Source organism: Lytechinus variegatus, chromosome 1 (assembly GCF_018143015.1).
Source record: "Lytechinus variegatus isolate NC3 chromosome 1, Lvar_3.0, whole genome shotgun sequence".
NCBI lineage: Eukaryota > Metazoa > Echinodermata > Echinoidea > Temnopleuroida > Toxopneustidae > Lytechinus > Lytechinus variegatus.
Window position 1 is genome coordinate 56,185,696 of NC_054740.1, and position 18,684 is coordinate 56,204,379.

Sequence of the window (18,684 nt, forward strand, 5' to 3'; positions counted from 1 at the left end):
ACCTCTGACACTGACTCTAGCATTCCTTTTCTTCAATGCTGTACTGTAACCGCTTTAGTAATTGTACATGTATGAATTCATTCTGATTGTAGGGTGTACAGTACTTGTACATAGTACCAAAAGCATCTTACATGTTCAAAAAAAAAACTCTGAAAGACTGCTCCTAAGGGATGCCACTTTTCTGGCTATACTAGTCTGAATTCAGACTTTTTCAGTGCATTTTCAGCCATAGAAAACTCATTTGGGTGATTTTCAGTATTACCAATTTTTAGTGGCATTGTTGATAATTAGTGGTTTGTTTTTGCTCCCATTTTCCCCCAAACTTATTTCATTCATACTGTACATGTACAGATATTAATAAAGGCGTACATGTACTGTACTTGGTGATGTTCCATCTGCATACATGTAGTTTGATCATTTCCTTAAAATCTTTGTGTTTTTTATTACTTTCAGAGTTTCGTTGACGGAGATTGAAGGAGAAAGTCATTCACCATGGAGCAGGCAAGGGTAAGAGAGAATCACATATTTGCACAGGGGTGGTTTCACAAGAAGATATTCTGAAAAAAACCCATGTGCACTTGATATAATTGGGTGTGTATGGTACAGGAATGAATACCGGTATATGGAAGGGCGCATCCCTTGATTGTGATCCAACCTATGAACCTATGCAGTGATGCTTTTTATCCCACCCTTCCTTGGCCCTGTATTACAAAGAGTTGCGATTGATCCGATCAATCCTAACTCTATGGAAATCCATCAGTGTCATAATTTTTTCTACAAAAAATTTGCAGAATGTCCTTTGTATGCTAAGAGAAGTGCGGTGGATTTTCAAGAAAACAATGAATGCATAAATTATATATGTAGCTAGAAAATACTTTGAACATACATGCATAATAGATGTTGACGTTGCTGGCCGCCCATAGTTGTGATTGATTGGATAAATTGTAACTCTTTGTAAGACTGGGCCCTGGTTTTCCAGGCCATTGGCCATTGATGGGTGCATTCAGTAGCATAATGAGCAAAAGTATTGAGGGGGCCAGACATGACGTATGGGGCAGTAATTTCTTAAAAAGCTAAGAGCGAACAGAATTGTTGACCATTTTTTATACAAAAATCAAATGTTGTGATAGATTTTGACATACTGTTTGCAAAGTGCAAACTAGTAGCGTATTTCATCCTTTTCCTTTTCTTTGTTTTGCTCTCCTGTTTTTCTTGGTTATGAAAATATTGTGGGTCCATGGCCTTCCAATGCCCATCCCCCCATATGTTCGCCAGTCGGTTTATTGATAGGCGGATCTGACATTTTCAAAAGACTTTGGAATTTAAATTCAACCAATTCCAGAATTAAATTTCCTATGGTTCCAGTCCTTAAATCAACTATAGTTATAGTGATAAGTATGTGGGACTTCCTTCTTTTTTTCCCCCAGGAATTTATCTGCATCTATTTGTATTTCTATTTGTTTTCTTTGTTGTTTTTGTAATTGCAGTACTCTAACCAACAACAGCCTGTGAACCCACAACAGAAAGGGTATGGCGGTCCAGGGCTTCAAGACCTGCCAAAGCAAGATCCAATGCAGAATACCATGGAATGGCAGCATCATGGCTATGGTATGGATTCAGGATTTCAGAGCAATGCCACCTCACATGTAAGTCAAACTCTGACCCCGTTGTCATTACACTTTCTAAAACTAGTTTATTGGAAACCGGTTCAGGAAGCCAGTTTGGAAGATTGCTTTGCTTGCATTCCCACTTGGTCACCCGAAAGTGGTTTTGAAAATCACTTCACATAAAGCAATCTTTTTGCTATGGGAATGCTCTCAGTGGGCTGACACGCTTCGCGCGAAATTCGGAACCGCATCGTTGGCATTCTACACATAGTGTATGGAGTAGCACGCTAAAAATGTGCGAAGATTGCTTCTGAAAAACGGTTGTGTCCTCACACTAAAACCATTTTAATGAGGCAAAGCAATCTGGAAAAACTACATCGCGAGATGGTTTTATGAACTGGTTCGGAAGATCGCTTCGACCGTTCTCATTACACGTTAAAGTAGTTTCCACTTAAGGGTGATTCCATACGTGTCGTACGGGACATTTAGAGAACATTTGACAGTTTTTGACAAGAAAAAACAAAAAATATTCCAGTAACTATAGGTGGTCATCAACTACTACCAGAGTGTAAGAAAAACCAAGACTTAACATGACTTGAATTCACATCCTGTGTAATACAGATTAAAAATAGTAATGTGTCGTACGGACGCAGAAAAAGTGGCTTTTTTAGAAACCTCAAGTTTGTACTCAAAAGTCTGTGAGTTGGGCAGATAAATTTCATAGAAACTGAACTCAAATTGACACTCAATTACCCAAGAACAAACACATTTACAAAAGAAAGCAAAATAAACATTCATGAATAAATAAAGCAAATTGTAATTTTCGAGAACATTGTGGCGTACGGGACATTCAAAATGTGTCGTACGGGACATCTCTAAATTGAAGCCAAACTTTCTTACTTTATGTCACTTTGACTTCTTCAATCACATTATTTGGCTGATGATAATGATAATCCCATCAAACTAAGGCATTCATTAGGTTAGAAACCGCTATTAGATGAATATTTCTGTCAATATATCATAAACAAAATAATGTGTCGTACGGGACAATTGTGTGTCGTACGGGACACTTGTGTGTCGTACGGGACACTTGTGTGTCGTACGGGACACTTGTGTGTTGTACAGGCACTGCGTGTTGTACTGGGCAGCCTGAATAAATAAACATGAACTTTTTATCAATCAGAAGGAGCATTGCCCCTAAATTCTTGCTTATTTATGAATAATCTTTTAATAAGCAGTCATTCAGGACAATACAATTAAGTAACCTCAATATATACAATTGGGAGCAATATGTTATAATTTTTTTCATGATGGGAAATGTACAAGTGTTCACAGCATTTTTACGAGCTGAAAAACTTCAGGTTTTGTGTGAAGTTATATTTTAGGGAACTAATTGATGATTTCCAAACACTATTTAAACAATAAATGAATGAAACTTTGTGTAAATTATGGGGCTAAAATGATCATGATGTTATGATTTTTTATATAAAATGTATATCTACATATATGTCACAACTGTCACCTTTTTTCCCTTTTTTGGTCACATTTTTTTGTCTAAAGAAATGCGGTTCTACTTTTTCAAACCCATCTGCATTTCATGAAACCATATGGTTTGTCTTATTTTCAAGATTTTTTTTACAACTTGAAAAACGTAAGGAGTTTCAATATTCAATATTCAATAAGGGAAGTCCAAATAGATGATCATGATGATTGATATGATTTTTTTTACATCTTATAATAATTCCACATTAGCATGCAAGAGGAAGTCATCTTCCAGGCTAGGTTGAAATATAAAAGTTTTCTTTTCATGCTCAATGAAAAGAAATTAACCTGCTCTGATCAGTGAAAATCACCAGTTTAGCTGAAGGGATTCACAAAAGAATAAGCCTACATGAAATCAATTAAAATGTTTAGAATCACCTATTTCATGTTCTATGGAGATAAACAAAGTACTTTTTCAGTTCACTTTATGTTAAATCAATTAAATGAATTTAAATATGCCTACTATTTATGGTTTCTGAATCCAAATCCTGCAATTAGATGCATTATTATACTGTGTGTCGTACGGGACATGTCCCGTACGACACAGCGTGTGTCGTACGGGACATTTTTTAATAGGACAATAATTGAAAAATGAAGGGCAGTAATTAGATCCTTATGGGATAAATCGATCACCCATGGGTCAAACAAAGAGAAACTCATTTTATGAAATTGCATCATCAAAAATAAAATTGTAGGAAAAACTTTTGCATTGTCATGTGTCGTACGGGACATTGCCAAAAATAGGTTCGGAAAAAATCAGGGCTGCCCCTATTATGGATCATGAAAATGTTGTAGATATTATTTGGAACCATCAATGATATATTATTCTATTGACCTGCAATATTTTCAATCTTCTCTTGCTTTGCAAATAATTGTTTCAGGTGGAATTTGTACTTGACTATTCAATGAGCAAAATTATTGAAAATTTAAAATTCCATTGTTCTCCCCCCAAAAAATTATATCTGTCTTCACTTTTGGTTAAAACTCATAATTTTTATAAAATTTAGGTATCATAGTAAAATATTACACTACTTATGACTTATTGAAAGCATGTTGAAATTTATGATATTTTTGAAGTTCTAGTGTGGAATCGCCCTTTGGCCTTACTTCAAAGTAGTTTCCAGTAAACTAGTTTTAGGACGGCAGTGATAAGAGTGTAACAGATTTCCTTTAACTTGATAATATTTATACAAGTTAAGTTTTATCTTACAAAAATATGCATGTTTGTAAGATGTGTAATGGAGAATTTGACCTTTGGTTTGTTGTCTCACCTGCGAAGCAAAGTGAGACTATAGGCGCCGCTTTTCCGACGGCGGCGGCGACGGCGGCGGCGACGGCGGCGGCGGCGGCGGCGGCGTCAACATCAAATCTTAACCTGAGGTTAAGTTTTTGAAATGATGTCATAACTTAGAAAGTATATGGACCTAGTTCATAAAACTTGGCCATAAGGTTAATCAAGTATTACTGAACATCCTATTAGAGTTTCATGTCACATGACCAAGGTCAAAGGTCATTTAGGGTCAATGAACTTAGACCATGTTGGAGGAATCAACATCGAAATCTTAACCTGAGGTTAAGTTTTTGAAATGTCATCATAACTTAGAAAATATATGGACCTAGTTCATGAAACTTGGACATAAGGTTAATCAAGTATCACTGAACATCCTGCATGAGTTTCACGTCACATGACCAAGGTCAAAGGTCATTTAGGGTCAATGAACTTTGGCCGAATTGGGGATATCTGTTGAATTCCCATCATAACTTTGAAAGTTTATGGATCTGATTAATGAAACTTGGACATAATAGTAATCAAGCATCACTGAACACTTTGTGCAAGTTTCAGGTCTCATGATTAAGGTCAAAGGTCATTTAGGGTCAATGAACTTTGGCCGAATCGGGGGTATCTGTTGAATTACCATCATAACTTTGAAAGTTTATTGGTCTAGTTCATTGAACTTGGACATTAGAGTAATCAAGTATCACTGAATATCCTGTGCTCATTTCAGGTCACATGACCAAGGTCAAAGGTCAATGAACTTTGGCCGAATTGGGTGTATCTGTTGAATTACCATCATAACTTTGAATGTTTATGGATCTGATTCATGAAACTTGTACATAAGAGTAATCAAGTATCACTGAACATCCTGTGCGAGTTTCAGGTCACATGATCAAGGTCAAAGGTCATGTAAGGTCAATGAACTTTGGCCATGTTGGGGTTTTTCGTTGAATAACCACCATCATATCTCTGTAAGTTTATTGGTCTAGTTCATAAAAAGTGGTCTAGTTCATTAAACTTGGACATAAGAGTAACCATGTATCACTGAACATCTTGTGCGAGTTAGAGTAGTATTTATAGTCAGCACTGCTGCTATATTGAACCGCGTGATGCAGGTGAGACGGCCAGAGGCATTCCACTTGTTTTGTAATTGGGAAGGCTTATCTTTTGTGGGAACCATTATGAATGATATCATTACCTCATTATTTATATTTACTCCCATGTGTTAGCAGTACAATATGGATTGCCTTTTCCATTTTAGTTCCTTCTCAAAATGTTATACTGGAATTTCAGATTTCTTTTGTTCTTATTACCATACTTTATTGTATGAAATTTAACATTGATAATGAAAAAAATTATAACAATTTTGAAAATATATATATATTGGCTATAATGAGTTACACAAGTAGATCATGATGTTTGTAATATCCTGGTTGATCGAATAGAGGGAGAAAAGGTAATGTATAGGCATGATAATTCTCATTTACCCAGGGTAGCCATTTTTCATCTCTTATGAATTGTTCTGTTCTGCCAGTGGGCCCTGCTGCCGCTGCATAAAATAATGTTGAAAACTTCAAACTTTACAATTGCCCAAAAATATCCTACATACATTGCAAAGACAAAGTTATTGATGTACAAACAAGAAATGTCTTTGGTAAAAGGGGGACCACAAAAAACACTGAGGACCTGACATGAAGGCAGAAGGTCCCACAAGCTTTTGGTTTGGTAATATTAGCAACTGAGATAATTTACTGAATGCAAGTACTGGTAATGTGTGTACAGTTCCACTGAAGTTGTCCATATTTTATTCTTCCAGGCACCGTCAGTGAGCAGCAAGTCCCGCCATGAGGACGGCGGTGAAGAAGCCCAAGGCCAGGGAATGTTTGACTGGGATGCTGGCTATGGTCAAGCTTACACACAGGAACAGGTCGATGGTGAGGCTTCCATCAAAACTTACTCGTAACTAAGTTGTGGACCAACCATCTCTCTTTTTTTCAGTTAATATAGTTGAATAATCCCATTGAAGTCTTCGGGGGATGTCTTACTTGAGTGACAATACGGCCGAGATCTGAAGGCGTGGGGGGGGGGTCAAATTGACTTCACCCTTTTTGTTTTGATGCTCTTTGTAATATGTTTAACATCATGACATAAAAGCAAAATATAAATTTTAGTGATTAAACTTGTCAGCTAGTCTGATCAACATTAGTTTGGTCAGCTTTGGGGAGTCACAAATATACAAAGAAAGCCAAAATCAGGGGTTGTAAATGAGAGAACAATTGATGGTTCATGGTAATTGTTGGTTCAAGATTTGACCGGCAACACCAGCTTTTTTTTAGGTTTTTGCAAATTTCTCTTACAAACTCTAATTTCAGTTAATAGGTTTTTATATTAACTACCATACAATCTCCTTAATTTCCCTTCATTTGTGGACTTGGTGGTCCAACATTTTGGGTAACCAATGAGGTCTAATCCCTTGCTGTGTTTAGACTACAATAAAACGCCAATTTCTTCTTCAATATGAACAGAGATGAACCAGCAACTCACCCAGACACGCTCTCAGCGTGTGAGGGCAGCCATGTTCCCAGAGACCCTGGAAGAAGGTGTCCAGATCCCATCCACTCAGTTTGACCCTGCCCATCCGACCGCCGTGCAGCGTCTCTCCGAACCCTCCCAGATGCTGAAGCATGCCGTTGTCAACCTGATCAACTACCAGGACGATGCTGATCTGGCTACCAGGGCCATCCCAGAGCTCACCAAGCTCCTCAATGATGACGACCTGGTAAGTCGTTTCCCAGATGCTCATGAAGTTAATATGGGAATCCTCTTGATTTAGATTCGGAGAAGAAATAACTTAGAATTCTAATAACTTCCTTGATCTTTAATGGATTTTCCTCAAACCTTCACCAATGTTTTTTGAATTTTTTTTCTGCTATTTTTTTACAACAAAATTTTCTTCAGGGTGAACTTTCCCTATAACATTGGGTCTGAGAGCAAACAAAATTAAATAAACCAATTGAATACTCATTCCTTTATGCAAGAGTGCTAGTTCACTCCACCCCCACATCATCAAATCAATGGCATTTTTCTTTCTCTGAATGAAGTTCAAGTACTCTTGCTGGATGATAAAAAGCCAAAAAAACTGAGGTAATGGTTGAGAATCATTTTGAAATAACCCATCTATTTCTCTTTCTTCTAGGTTGTTGTAAACCAGGCTGCCATGATGGTCCACCAACTGTCCAAGAAGGAGGCCAGCCGACATGCCATCATGAACTCCCCTCAGATGGTTGCAGCTCTGGTCAGGGCCATGTCCAACAGCAACGATGCTGAGACCACAAGGTGTGCTGCTGGCACCTTGCACAACCTGTCCCACCATAGGTCGGGTCTCCTCCAAATCTTCAAGAGCGGTGGCATCCCAGCCCTCATCAAGCTCCTCAGGTAAATTACAGGTCGAGTGTAATGTGAGTGAATGTAACGTTTGCAATACCACTGATTCTCATTATCAACAATAACCAAAGTTCCCAGATGAAGTCCACACCGTTTACATGTGGTGACCCAGTGACTTTGTTTTTGCTCCCATATTTTTGTAAGGCACAATTGTCATAGGAGCAATGACATGGAACAGCAAGGTGAGGTCATGATAGTCTGTATTTACACACCCTCTTTGACACTAATTCTTTTGTGTCAAACTTGTTTCTATTGATGGTCGGAGCAGCTACAATGAACAATTCCTTTTCCACTCTTCTAGTTTTCAAATTTAGAACACTGAAGAATTAATTTTAAAAATTAAAAAAAAAGATGGGGAAGTGCGACTGCAAACCCGGGGCAGGTGTTGGCATGTGTACAGATCTTGGCACATATGGAAATTAATGCTTTATTTTAAACTTTTCATGTTTTCCATGTGCCTCTCTTTTCAGCTCGCCAGTGGAATCTGTACTTTTCTATGCCATCACAACCCTCCACAACCTGCTGCTTCACCAAGAAGGCTCCAAGATGGCCGTTCGTCTTGCAGGAGGCCTGCAGAAGATGGTCGCTCTGCTCTCCCGTAACAACCCCAAGTTCCTGGCCATCACGACTGACTGCCTTCAGATCCTGGCCTACGGAAATCAGGAGAGTAAGGTAAGAATCTGACTAGCATCGTCAAAAGAATGTCAATGGAAAATCCTGGAACCCTGCCACTTGCACTTCGTAATTCGACATGATTGACAATAAAATCATGGAGGAAGACGTAAACGAGCTTCATGGTCAATCATCCCTTTTATTTTTAATTCGGCCTCAAAGGAAAACTCTCCCTCCCTCTTTCTCTCTATAAACACCCATTGACAAGTTCCAGAATTCTTGTCACCTTGGTGTGGTATCACATTGTTAGGATGGTTGTCGGTAGCTTTAGATCTCATCCACACGACAGACTCGATCAACCATGCATTTTGAAACTTTAATACTGACATTTGTTTCTCACGGCGCTCCCTCTCAGAGGCATTGATAAACTTTATTCTTTCATGTACCTCTCGTGGGTGTGATAATTGAAGCAGAAATTAAAGGGCCAAGTGTGGGGATGAGATAAACATCACTCTTCCTCAATGCAAAGTGTCCTCCACGCAACTGATTGATGAGTCCTGACCCAGATCTAATGTGAGGACAAGGTCAGTACTCTGGCAGAAGTGTTTATGGTGGGGCTAAGACCCCCATAGCCCCACCAATTTCCCGGGGTTAAGGAAGAAAAGTGCAGTGTGAAAAGCATATTATTGTCTCACTTTTTGTTGCAGTTGATCATCCTGGCCAGTGGTGGGCCAGCAGCTTTGGTTCACATCATGCGTACCTATGAATACGAGAAGCTTCTGTGGACAACCAGTCGGGTTCTCAAGGTTCTCTCCGTCTGCCACAACAACAAACCTGCCATCGTTGAAGCAGGTAAGTATTTGATATACAAAGTGAAACCCGGATATAAAGACTGACCTGACCACCCAAGGGATACTTGAAAATTGGCCTTTATGATCAGGTGATCTTATTGGCAGGATTCTATTGGGAATGCAGGTTTGACAAGTAGTACTGATTTTCCGTATTTAGTACTAAAAATAGAGAAGAATACTGATGGTTTTATGCAGAATACTGATTTCTAAAGTTTCAGTTTATGTGTTTTCCTATGGTATTCCTGTGAAAATGCTAATTTCCTCACCAAAATACTGATTTTCAGCCTTGAACATACTGAAATGTTCTTGTTCAGGTTGGCAGCTCGGGGAATGCAATTCAAGGACAATCAAACTTTTACGCCCAAATTCACAAAGGTGGTTTTGAAAACACACGGTTGAGTCCATGGTTTATGCAGATTTCCTGTATAAATTACACTTAATTAGCTGCGTATATTATAAAATGTCATATTCTGATGCGCGTTTTTGTCACAGTGCGCCAAATTGACGCCTGTTGCCGTGGTTATCCACGCTATTTCATTCATGAGTCCACTGCTTTGGATTAATGAGTCTACTCTTCAAACAGTGGACTCATGAATAAAATAGCGTATCTATCCATGGTAACAGGTGTCAATTTTGCGCACTGTGACAAAAGCGCGCATCAGCATTGGAATTTTTTTATAAACGGGCCCGATACGCGCTAAATTAAGCGTAATTTATACAGAAAATCTGCACAAACCATGGATTCAACCATGGGTTTTCAAAACCACCTTTGTGAATTCGGGCCTTAGTCTTAAAAGACAGGTCACTAAAGCAGGTCTGACCAGAATGATTAATGATAGTGCAAATTATTAAATGCTCATGTCCAATGTCCAGACTGCTCAAAGCACCAATTGACATGATTATCCTGGCTTCCTTGCTCTTTTGCTTTTGCCACACACAGCATATTTATAGTGCCCATTATACAATAAAGCTGGGTCAAGTGGAGTACAATGTGAATGGATTTCTTGCTGAAGTGCAATTTCATAAGCGATTCTATCATTTTGTATGTCCAAACCCATGTTTTTACGTGAATAAGTTTTATTAAGGAAGTGACATGTTTATCATTTTTCAGTGTAGGGAAGGATTTTAAGTGACCGAGACAAAAAAAAATTCCTTCATCTCAAACATTCATGAAACCTGACAGTGGTGCAGAAACCGTGTCATATGTAATATCGTGTGTTATCCTCTTTGTATGTTACAGGAGGTATGTCAGCCCTAGGACTCCACCTTGGACACCACAGCAACCGATTGGTCCAGAACTGTCTTTGGACCTTGAGGAATCTCTCCGACTGTCATCGTGGAACTGTGAGTAGTTTAACAACTTTTGAAACTCAAAAGGTAGAATTATTCACACCCTTTCGTTTGAAATATAAAAACTTATGTCATGAAAAATCTTGGGGGGGGGTAATGAGAATAAATAAAAATATGAGATATTTCTTTATTTTTCATTCAATACACAATTCGTGACAAGTAAAAGTCCCAGTACTTATCTAGCTGGGATGTTGGATATCTCCTGATCATTTACAAGCTGAAACAGTGTAAATCAAGTGTCCAAAACACATCGATGGTGCGATCAACCATGATAACACTACAGTGTGTATAGTAACACCTTACAATGTAGACTGACTCTACACTGAATAGGCTGAGAGTTTGAAGAAGATTTTATTCTCAAAAAATTTTGTTGGTCCTACATCAGTTAAATTTGCACTTTTGTAATTTGTATATTGCCTCTGCTTCCTTGGAAACAATATTGAAATAATGAATTTAACAACTCGTGGTTATGCAGATTAATTTTTTTTTTAATTTGTGAAAATACCTTTCTGCGTAATAATAAGCTTGTGTATTTACGGTCTCGTGGGCTTTCTTTTGGAACAGGATGACATCGAGCCCCTCCTTCAGATGCTGGTGCAGCTCCTTGCATCCAACGACATCAACGTGGTGACCTGCGCTTGCGGTATCCTCTCCAACCTGACTTGCAACAACAGCCGCAACAAGATGATAGTCAGTCAGATGGCTGGTGTAGAAGCCTTGGTGCAGACTCTCATGAAAGCTGGAGACAGAGAGGAAATCACAGAACCAGCAGTAAGTCACCGTAGTCGTTTGGGGGACGTGTAATGCTTCCTTCCTCCAGTTCATGATACATTGCTCATCCTTGTTTAACATAATCTGACAATGTTTATTTCTTTATTAGGACCGTAATGCATAAAAGTAACTTGTAATCTTTTGGTTACTTCATTGAAATCCTTGATTTTGATTGGCTATTGAGCTCACCATGGTTGTTACAATTGCACGACAAAAATACTCTAATGGTATGTCTAATGCAACAGGGTCTTGGTCTGTCCCACTCAAAACAAAGTGACCGCATTCTTTGTGTTTGTGCACCGAAAGAAAACAAACTATGCCACATACTTTGCCCATTCTACTTCTACCACTTTTTTTCATTTATAGTTGAAAGTTGTAATGAAAATCAATTGTAAAATACTTGAATTTGCAACGACATTATAGCATTAAATTCACGCTTTTCTAATGAGATTTCTAAATTCTCAAGATATTCTTTTTGAATATCCATTTCTGATTTCACTAAACTTGATATCATCAATGTTTTACAAGCCAATGTTGAATTCTGTTGAGTTGAATATTAACAAGGAACAACTTATCATATACTTATCATTTGTGTTTCATTGAAAAATTCTTTTGCTTCAATGAAAGAGAATGAAAGAAACTCATTTAACTACCTCTAATGATCTTGTGTCTTATTTCTTTCAGGTCTGTGCCCTACGTCATGTGACCAGCCGCCACCCCGGGGCCGAGATGTGTCAGAATACTGTCCGTCTTAACTATGGTATCCCGGTCATTGTCAAGCTCCTTCATCCTCCATCAAGATGGCCTCTGATCAAGGTAAGACAGGGTATCTTTCAAGATCACTCCAACATGACATGAAACAGTTGGGTCCAGTTGCATACAATCGTTGTTAACACTAACAACTATGCAAACAGATTCTCTGTTACAACTGGTAATGCCGCAGCGATGTCCTAATCTCACAACAACACTTTTTTTTTACGTCTTGGATGAATGTTTGACCTCACAATCCAACAGATTTGACTGGGCTTACTGTGTGCTCTGTGAGGCTAACAGCATTTCTGAGCAGCTGGTACAGATTTTTACTTACAACTGAAGACAACTTGAAATTATTTAATTTCTCTGCTGGGCCGGGGGGACAATAGGTGTAATACATGTAGTAAATGCAGTTACATTTTGATAGTGTTCCCATGCATTGTGCATTTTAACTTCCTTGAAGCATGATGGTTATCAGGTGTAGTTTTACCTGGTGGGTGTTTAATAAAGCTGTTCGCAGTTACAAATGACTTAACGCACGACTTGAACATGTTCTGAGGTCACAAAGGGGCATCACATAGCACAAAAAAGAATCACCAGTCTTGCGTAAAGTCATTCGTATCTTATGAACAGCTTTATGAAACACCCACTAGGGCTTTATTTTCACAGCATATCATAGATACAGGCAACAATCGGGACTATCCTGGGGGCCGTTTCATAAAGCTGTTCGCAGGCGACTTTAAGAACGACTGATGAACCTTTCTTACGCACCAAACCATCACCAATGAATGTACCATTTACCACAAGAAAGGATCACCAGTTCTTTAGTTCCTTACGAACAGCTTTATGAAACTCCCACCAGCTCATGTTAAAAGTCAAATCAGTGTTAACCAGTATGTTTAAAAGAATTTTAACATTGCTTCATTTGACCTTTTTCCTCTACACCAGGCCACCGTTGGATTGATTCGTAACCTAGCCCTCTGCTCTGCTAACCACGCACCATTGAGAGAACAAGGTGCTTTACACAGATTGGTACAGCTTCTTATGAGAGCTCATCAAGACACACAGAGAGTAAGTATACACTCTTTTCAAGATTTGAAGGGGAAGTTCACCCTGACAAAAAGTTTATTGTAAAAATAGCAGAAAAAATAATGAAAAATATTGCCGAAGGTTTGAGAAAAATTCATCAAATAATTGAAAAGTTATTAGAATTTCAATGATTTGATTTGTGACGTCATATGCGAGCAGCATTCCTACATAGTGAATGGTAAAAAATCAGGGAGATGTCATTTTCTCAGAAAATGGGGCTTGAACTCCCGACCTCCTGGTTGTGAGACGGACGCTCTACCAACTGAGCCAACACACCAATATTTCAATTACAATAATAATGAAAAATTCAAATTAATAATTCAATATTAACAATAATAATTCACAATACTGATTTTATTTTTTAATCACTCGAAATAGTTAAAGGACAAGTCCACCCCAACAAAAACTTGATTTGCATAAAAAGAGAAAAAATCAACAAGCATAACAATGAAAATTTCATCAAAATCGGATGTAAAATAAGAAAGTTATGGCATTTTAAAGTTTCGCTTATTTTCAACAAAATAGTTATATGAACGAGCCAGTTACATCCAAATGAGAGAGTTCATGACATCACTCACTATTTCTTTTGTATTTTATTATATGAAATATGAAATATTTTATTTTCTCATCATTGTCATGTGAAATGAAGTTTCATTCCTCCCTGAACACGTGGAATTCCATTATTTTAACATTTTGTGCTTCAGGCAAGGAGGCTCTAATCGTCAAATTCGTAAAAATTGGAATATTGTATAATTCAAACAATAAAAAACAAAAGAAATAGTGAGTGAGTGACATCATCGACTCTCTCATTTGGATGTAACTGGCTCGTTCATATAACTATTTTGTTGAAAATAAGCGAAACTTTGAAATGTCATAACTTTTTTATTTTACATCCGATTTTGATGAAATTTTTAGCATAATGCTTGTCTGATTTTTCTCTATTGATTCAAATCAACATTTTCTGAGGTGGACTTGACCTTTAGTGAGTGGATTTTTGTCTTTAGCTATTATCTGGTATATGTATGTGTGCATGGAGTAAACAATATGACAAGAATGACAAATTTATAGAATTACAAGAAACTTCAAGGCATGGAATGTTCGGTAACATTTTGCCCACTTTTTTTTCAGCGTTCCTCGATGGGTAGCACTGGTAGCCAGGGTGGTAATTATGCAGATGGTGTACGTATGGAGGACATCGTAGAAGGTACTACTGGAGCACTTCACATCCTCGCCAGGGACTCCCATAACAGAGCCCTCATCCAAGGTCTCAACTGTATCCCTCTCTTTGTACAGGTAATAATAATGATAATGATAATAATGTTTAATTTACCCTGGCTAGCCACATCGGTCATAAAAAAAATGCCCTTTCAGCTGGCCCTGCATAACATGTTATTCTCTTATAATCTAAATGTTGAGTGCCAAGCAAGAAGGCAGAATGTCCCATTTTGAGGAGTCTTTGGTATGACTCGGCCAGGGATCGAGCCCACGACCTTTCATTATTATTCTCTTTCATTATTATGCAAATTGATTTTCTATCAAGAAAGGGTGATGGTCCCTGTGACTCATTAAGATTATTCCCAAGTTTTTTGTGACACGAAAAACAGAAAAAATCCTGGAATTCTGGATGGTCAAAATTCACAGTAAAACACAATTATTTCAGGCCTGAATATTGATCTAGAAAACAGTGAAGATAATGAGCCTGCCCATCCTGTTCGTAGTTTGTTCGCCAAGCTTAATTTGCAAAGAAATTTTATTTTCCTAAGATTGTCACTATTTATACAATTGCTTTATCATGCATTTTGTACATAGCCCTGAATGACACAGACTGTGTTTAGAACACCAAAGAATGCGTAATTTACCTCGTAGAATTTAACAGAAACATGGGGTCAGTAATGAAGATGTCTTATCATATTTACTGGTATAATGTTTTGACTTTCATCACTGCTATGATCTTAATTTTACTGCAGTCAGGAGAAATGGAAATAAAACAATAAATGACTACAAACTTATGTTGATTAAGTTGAAAGCTCGTGAACTTGTAAGCTAGTGAACACTTTTTGCGAGAGTGATCACGAATTTCCTTGTTGACCATAGTAGATTGCGAGACAAATGAATACCCTCTAGCGATTGAATATTGATTGTTGATCTTAGTAATGTAACAACTGTTTGGAGGTTTATGCAGTTTTTGGAATGAAATATATACTACTGCTATAGTTTGTTGAGTCAGTTTTTATATGGCATGTACACTTAATATACTTGCGCCTCTATGCACTTCAGAATATAAAGAAAAGAAAAAATGTTATACTGATTTCACTTTGTGGTACATTTTGCTACTGGTAAGTAGTTAGAAGAGTTGTTTTGAATTTTAGAGACTGTATCAATCATTTTAAGGAAATTTGGAAGTTTATTCCATAAAACAGGCTACATGAGAACTTTTGCCTTGTTTTTTTATTAATTAATTGGTGACCATCTTTCACTTTTAAGACTAACTTGACTCCGTGTTCACCAACAGTTGCTATACTCCAACATTGAGAACATCCAGCGGGTGGCAGCAGGTGTATTGTCAGAGCTTTCTTTGGAGAAACAGGGTGCTGAGATGATCGAGCAAGAGGGCGCTACTGCACCCCTCACCGAGCTACTACACTCCAGGAATGAGGGAGTTGGTAAGTCAAATATCAATGAAAATACAGTCAAACCTGTCTCAGTGGCCACTGATATTGTCTCCCATTTGAAAGGAATACATTGAAAAAAAACAATAATTTGAAAAACAAAGAATATATATATTTAGAAAACAATAAAATGCATAATGAAATAAGTGTGATGTTGAAATTTGTAAAGTACATTTTTTAAATCAGATTCCTATTAAGAGCCTGTGACTCAAACATTGGTATTTCAGGGGCATTATTTCGTTAATTAGAGCAAACTTTTGATTTTACACAAATAGCATACTTAATTAGAAATGAGATTTTCCCCAGAATTTGATCATATATAGTTTTGTATATTATGCCATTGGTACTGCGCTTGCCAATTTTTTGTCGTGATTGACAGCCAAGATCATAAGGGGGGGGGGGCTGAATCAGCCCCCGCCCAGTCTTCTAATGCGTCGGAATAGCCCCGTCTATTGAGGGTTATTTAAAAGTACACTACTCAAAAAAAGTTAAGGACCACTTTTTAAAACGTATATATTTTTTTATACAAGGTGTTTCATTTCTGGAAATACCTCAGTACAACTGTCCTGAATGTCCTTAAACACACTGTAATCAATTTCACGCATGGGTGGTTTCAGTTGTTGCACACTGTCGCTCTCATCACTGCACATCCTGAAAAGTGGGTTCACAGGGGTATCAACTATCGACATGAAGAGGAAAAAACGAATGTCTGAGTGTCTTTCAGGCAGCCTAGTATCGCGTATGACCTCCTGCAGCAATAACGGCTTCACAGCGCTGTCTCATGGAGCTAATGAGGTGATTAAAGTCTCTGACGACCAGTGCATCCCATGCAGCCTCCAGAGCCACACCCAGCTGCTGCAGTCCAAGTGGATGGGCTTCGAGCTGCTGGATACTTCTCCCCATCATCCCCATCATGTCCCAGACTTGCTCTGTCGGGTTCAAGTCCGGGAACCTCGCTGGCCATTCCATACGCTCAATTCCATGGCCCTCAAGGAACTCGGTCACCACCCTAGCTCGGTGGGGACGGGCATTGTCATCCATCAAAATGAAGTTTTCACCCACATTTTCAGCAAATGGCACCACAATAGGTTCGAGGACTTCATCCCTGTACCTCATTGCTCTCCCTGGGACCACGTAGAGACGAGTACGGTTGTCATAGGTGATGCCTCCCCCATAACGGTCATGTTCTGCAATACAGGGGTCAGCAAATCTCTCTCCTGGTCGCCTCCAGACTCTCAAACGTCCATTGTTGTGGTCAAGGGAAAATCTGCTCTCATCTGTGAACAGAACTCTATGCCATTGCTGTCTGGTCCATCTGACATGCTGCCGAGCCCAGTTGAGATGAATTCTTCTGTGAGCAGGGGTGAGTAGGACACACTGAGCTGGCCGTCTGGCATTCAAATTTGCTCTGTGAAGTCGGTTACGGATTGTTTGAGTGGAAACAATCACTCCAGTTGCTGCAGTGAAGTCATTATTGAGGCGGCGTGCACTGTGAAAGCGGTTGCGGAGACTGAGATTCGTCAAGTAGCGATCATCTCTAGGGGTTGTTGAAACTGGTCGGCCACTACGGGGTCTCTCAGAGTATAGCCCTGTCTCTCGGTGTCTTTCACTTGCTCTGCTAATGACACTGCGTGACACGCCCATCACTCTGGCTACTCTTCGCTGACTGAGGCCAGCTTCGAGCATCCCTAGGGCTCTGGCTACATCTGTTTCACTTAGGTGGTGTCTTGGCATTGCTGTTGTAGGCAAGTTGTTGATTCTAAAGACAGTAATTGCTTTGGAAGCCACTTTTATACAGGCCCACTGCAATGATGTGAGAAACATCGTGAAAGAACTGCATGTTTGAAATTGATTTCATTGTGTTTGAGGATATTCAGGACACCTGTATCCTGGCATTACTGTTGTCAGCAATTTGTTGATTGTAAAGACTAAAGACAGAAAATGCTTTTGAATCCACTTTTGTACCACTTCACAATGGGCCCGCTTTTCAGGATATGCAATGATGTGAGAGACATCATGCAACAACTGAAACCAATGCCCGTCCCCACCGAGCTAGGGTGGTGACCGAGTTCCTTGAGGGCCATGGAATTGAGCGTATGGAATGGCCAGCGAGGTTCCCGGACTTGAACCCGACAGAGCACGTCTGGGACATGATGGAGATGATGGGGAGAAGTATCCAGCAGCTCGAAGACAATCCACTTGGACTGCAGCAGCTGGGTGTGGCTCTGGAGGCTGCATGGGATGCACTGGTCGTCAGAGACATTAATCACCTCATTAGCTCCATGAGACAGCGCTGTGAAGCCGTTATTGCTGCAGGAGGTCATACGCGATACTAGGCTGCCTGAAAGACACTCAGACATTCATTTTTTCCTCTTCATGTCGATAGTTGATACCCCTGTGAACCCACTTTTCAGGATGTGCAGTGATGAGAGCGACAGTGTGCAACAACTGAAACCACCCATGCGTGAAATTGATTACAGCGTGTCTAAGGACATTCAGGACAGTTGTACTGAGGTATTTCCAGAAATAAAACACCTTGTATAAAAAAATCATATACGTTTTAAAAAGTGGTCCTTAACTTTTTTTGAGTAGTGTAGTTTCTTGGAAGAATTTCCGTAGACCTTTGATTTAACATTCAATTAGATTCCATGTCGCAAGGAAATGGGAGGTTGGATTTGGGATGTTGAGTAAGCGTGTGTTCCAATTAAAAATATGCTATT

At 38.9% G+C, this 18,684-nt stretch overlaps 1 protein-coding gene across 2 annotated transcripts in view; it reads left to right on the forward strand.

Annotated features, from left to right (window-relative positions):
• LOC446202 (beta-catenin) overlaps positions 1–18,684 on the forward strand; it is a 53,338-nt gene that overhangs the window by 26,046 nt on the left and 8,608 nt on the right. For both annotated transcript variants that reach the window (XM_041611369.1, XM_041611364.1), the window contains 13 exons: positions 454–507; positions 1,488–1,646; positions 6,242–6,359; positions 6,951–7,204; positions 7,622–7,860; positions 8,340–8,541; positions 9,189–9,333; positions 10,573–10,676; positions 11,247–11,453; positions 12,138–12,269; positions 13,155–13,277; positions 14,424–14,588; positions 15,808–15,958. In XM_041611369.1, the coding sequence (XP_041467303.1) occupies positions 493–507; positions 1,488–1,646; positions 6,242–6,359; positions 6,951–7,204; positions 7,622–7,860; positions 8,340–8,541; positions 9,189–9,333; positions 10,573–10,676; positions 11,247–11,453; positions 12,138–12,269; positions 13,155–13,277; positions 14,424–14,588; positions 15,808–15,958 (2,014 nt within the window). In that variant the 5' untranslated portion in view covers positions 454–492. The remainder of the gene's footprint in view (positions 1–453; positions 508–1,487; positions 1,647–6,241; positions 6,360–6,950; positions 7,205–7,621; positions 7,861–8,339; positions 8,542–9,188; positions 9,334–10,572; positions 10,677–11,246; positions 11,454–12,137; positions 12,270–13,154; positions 13,278–14,423; positions 14,589–15,807; positions 15,959–18,684) is intronic.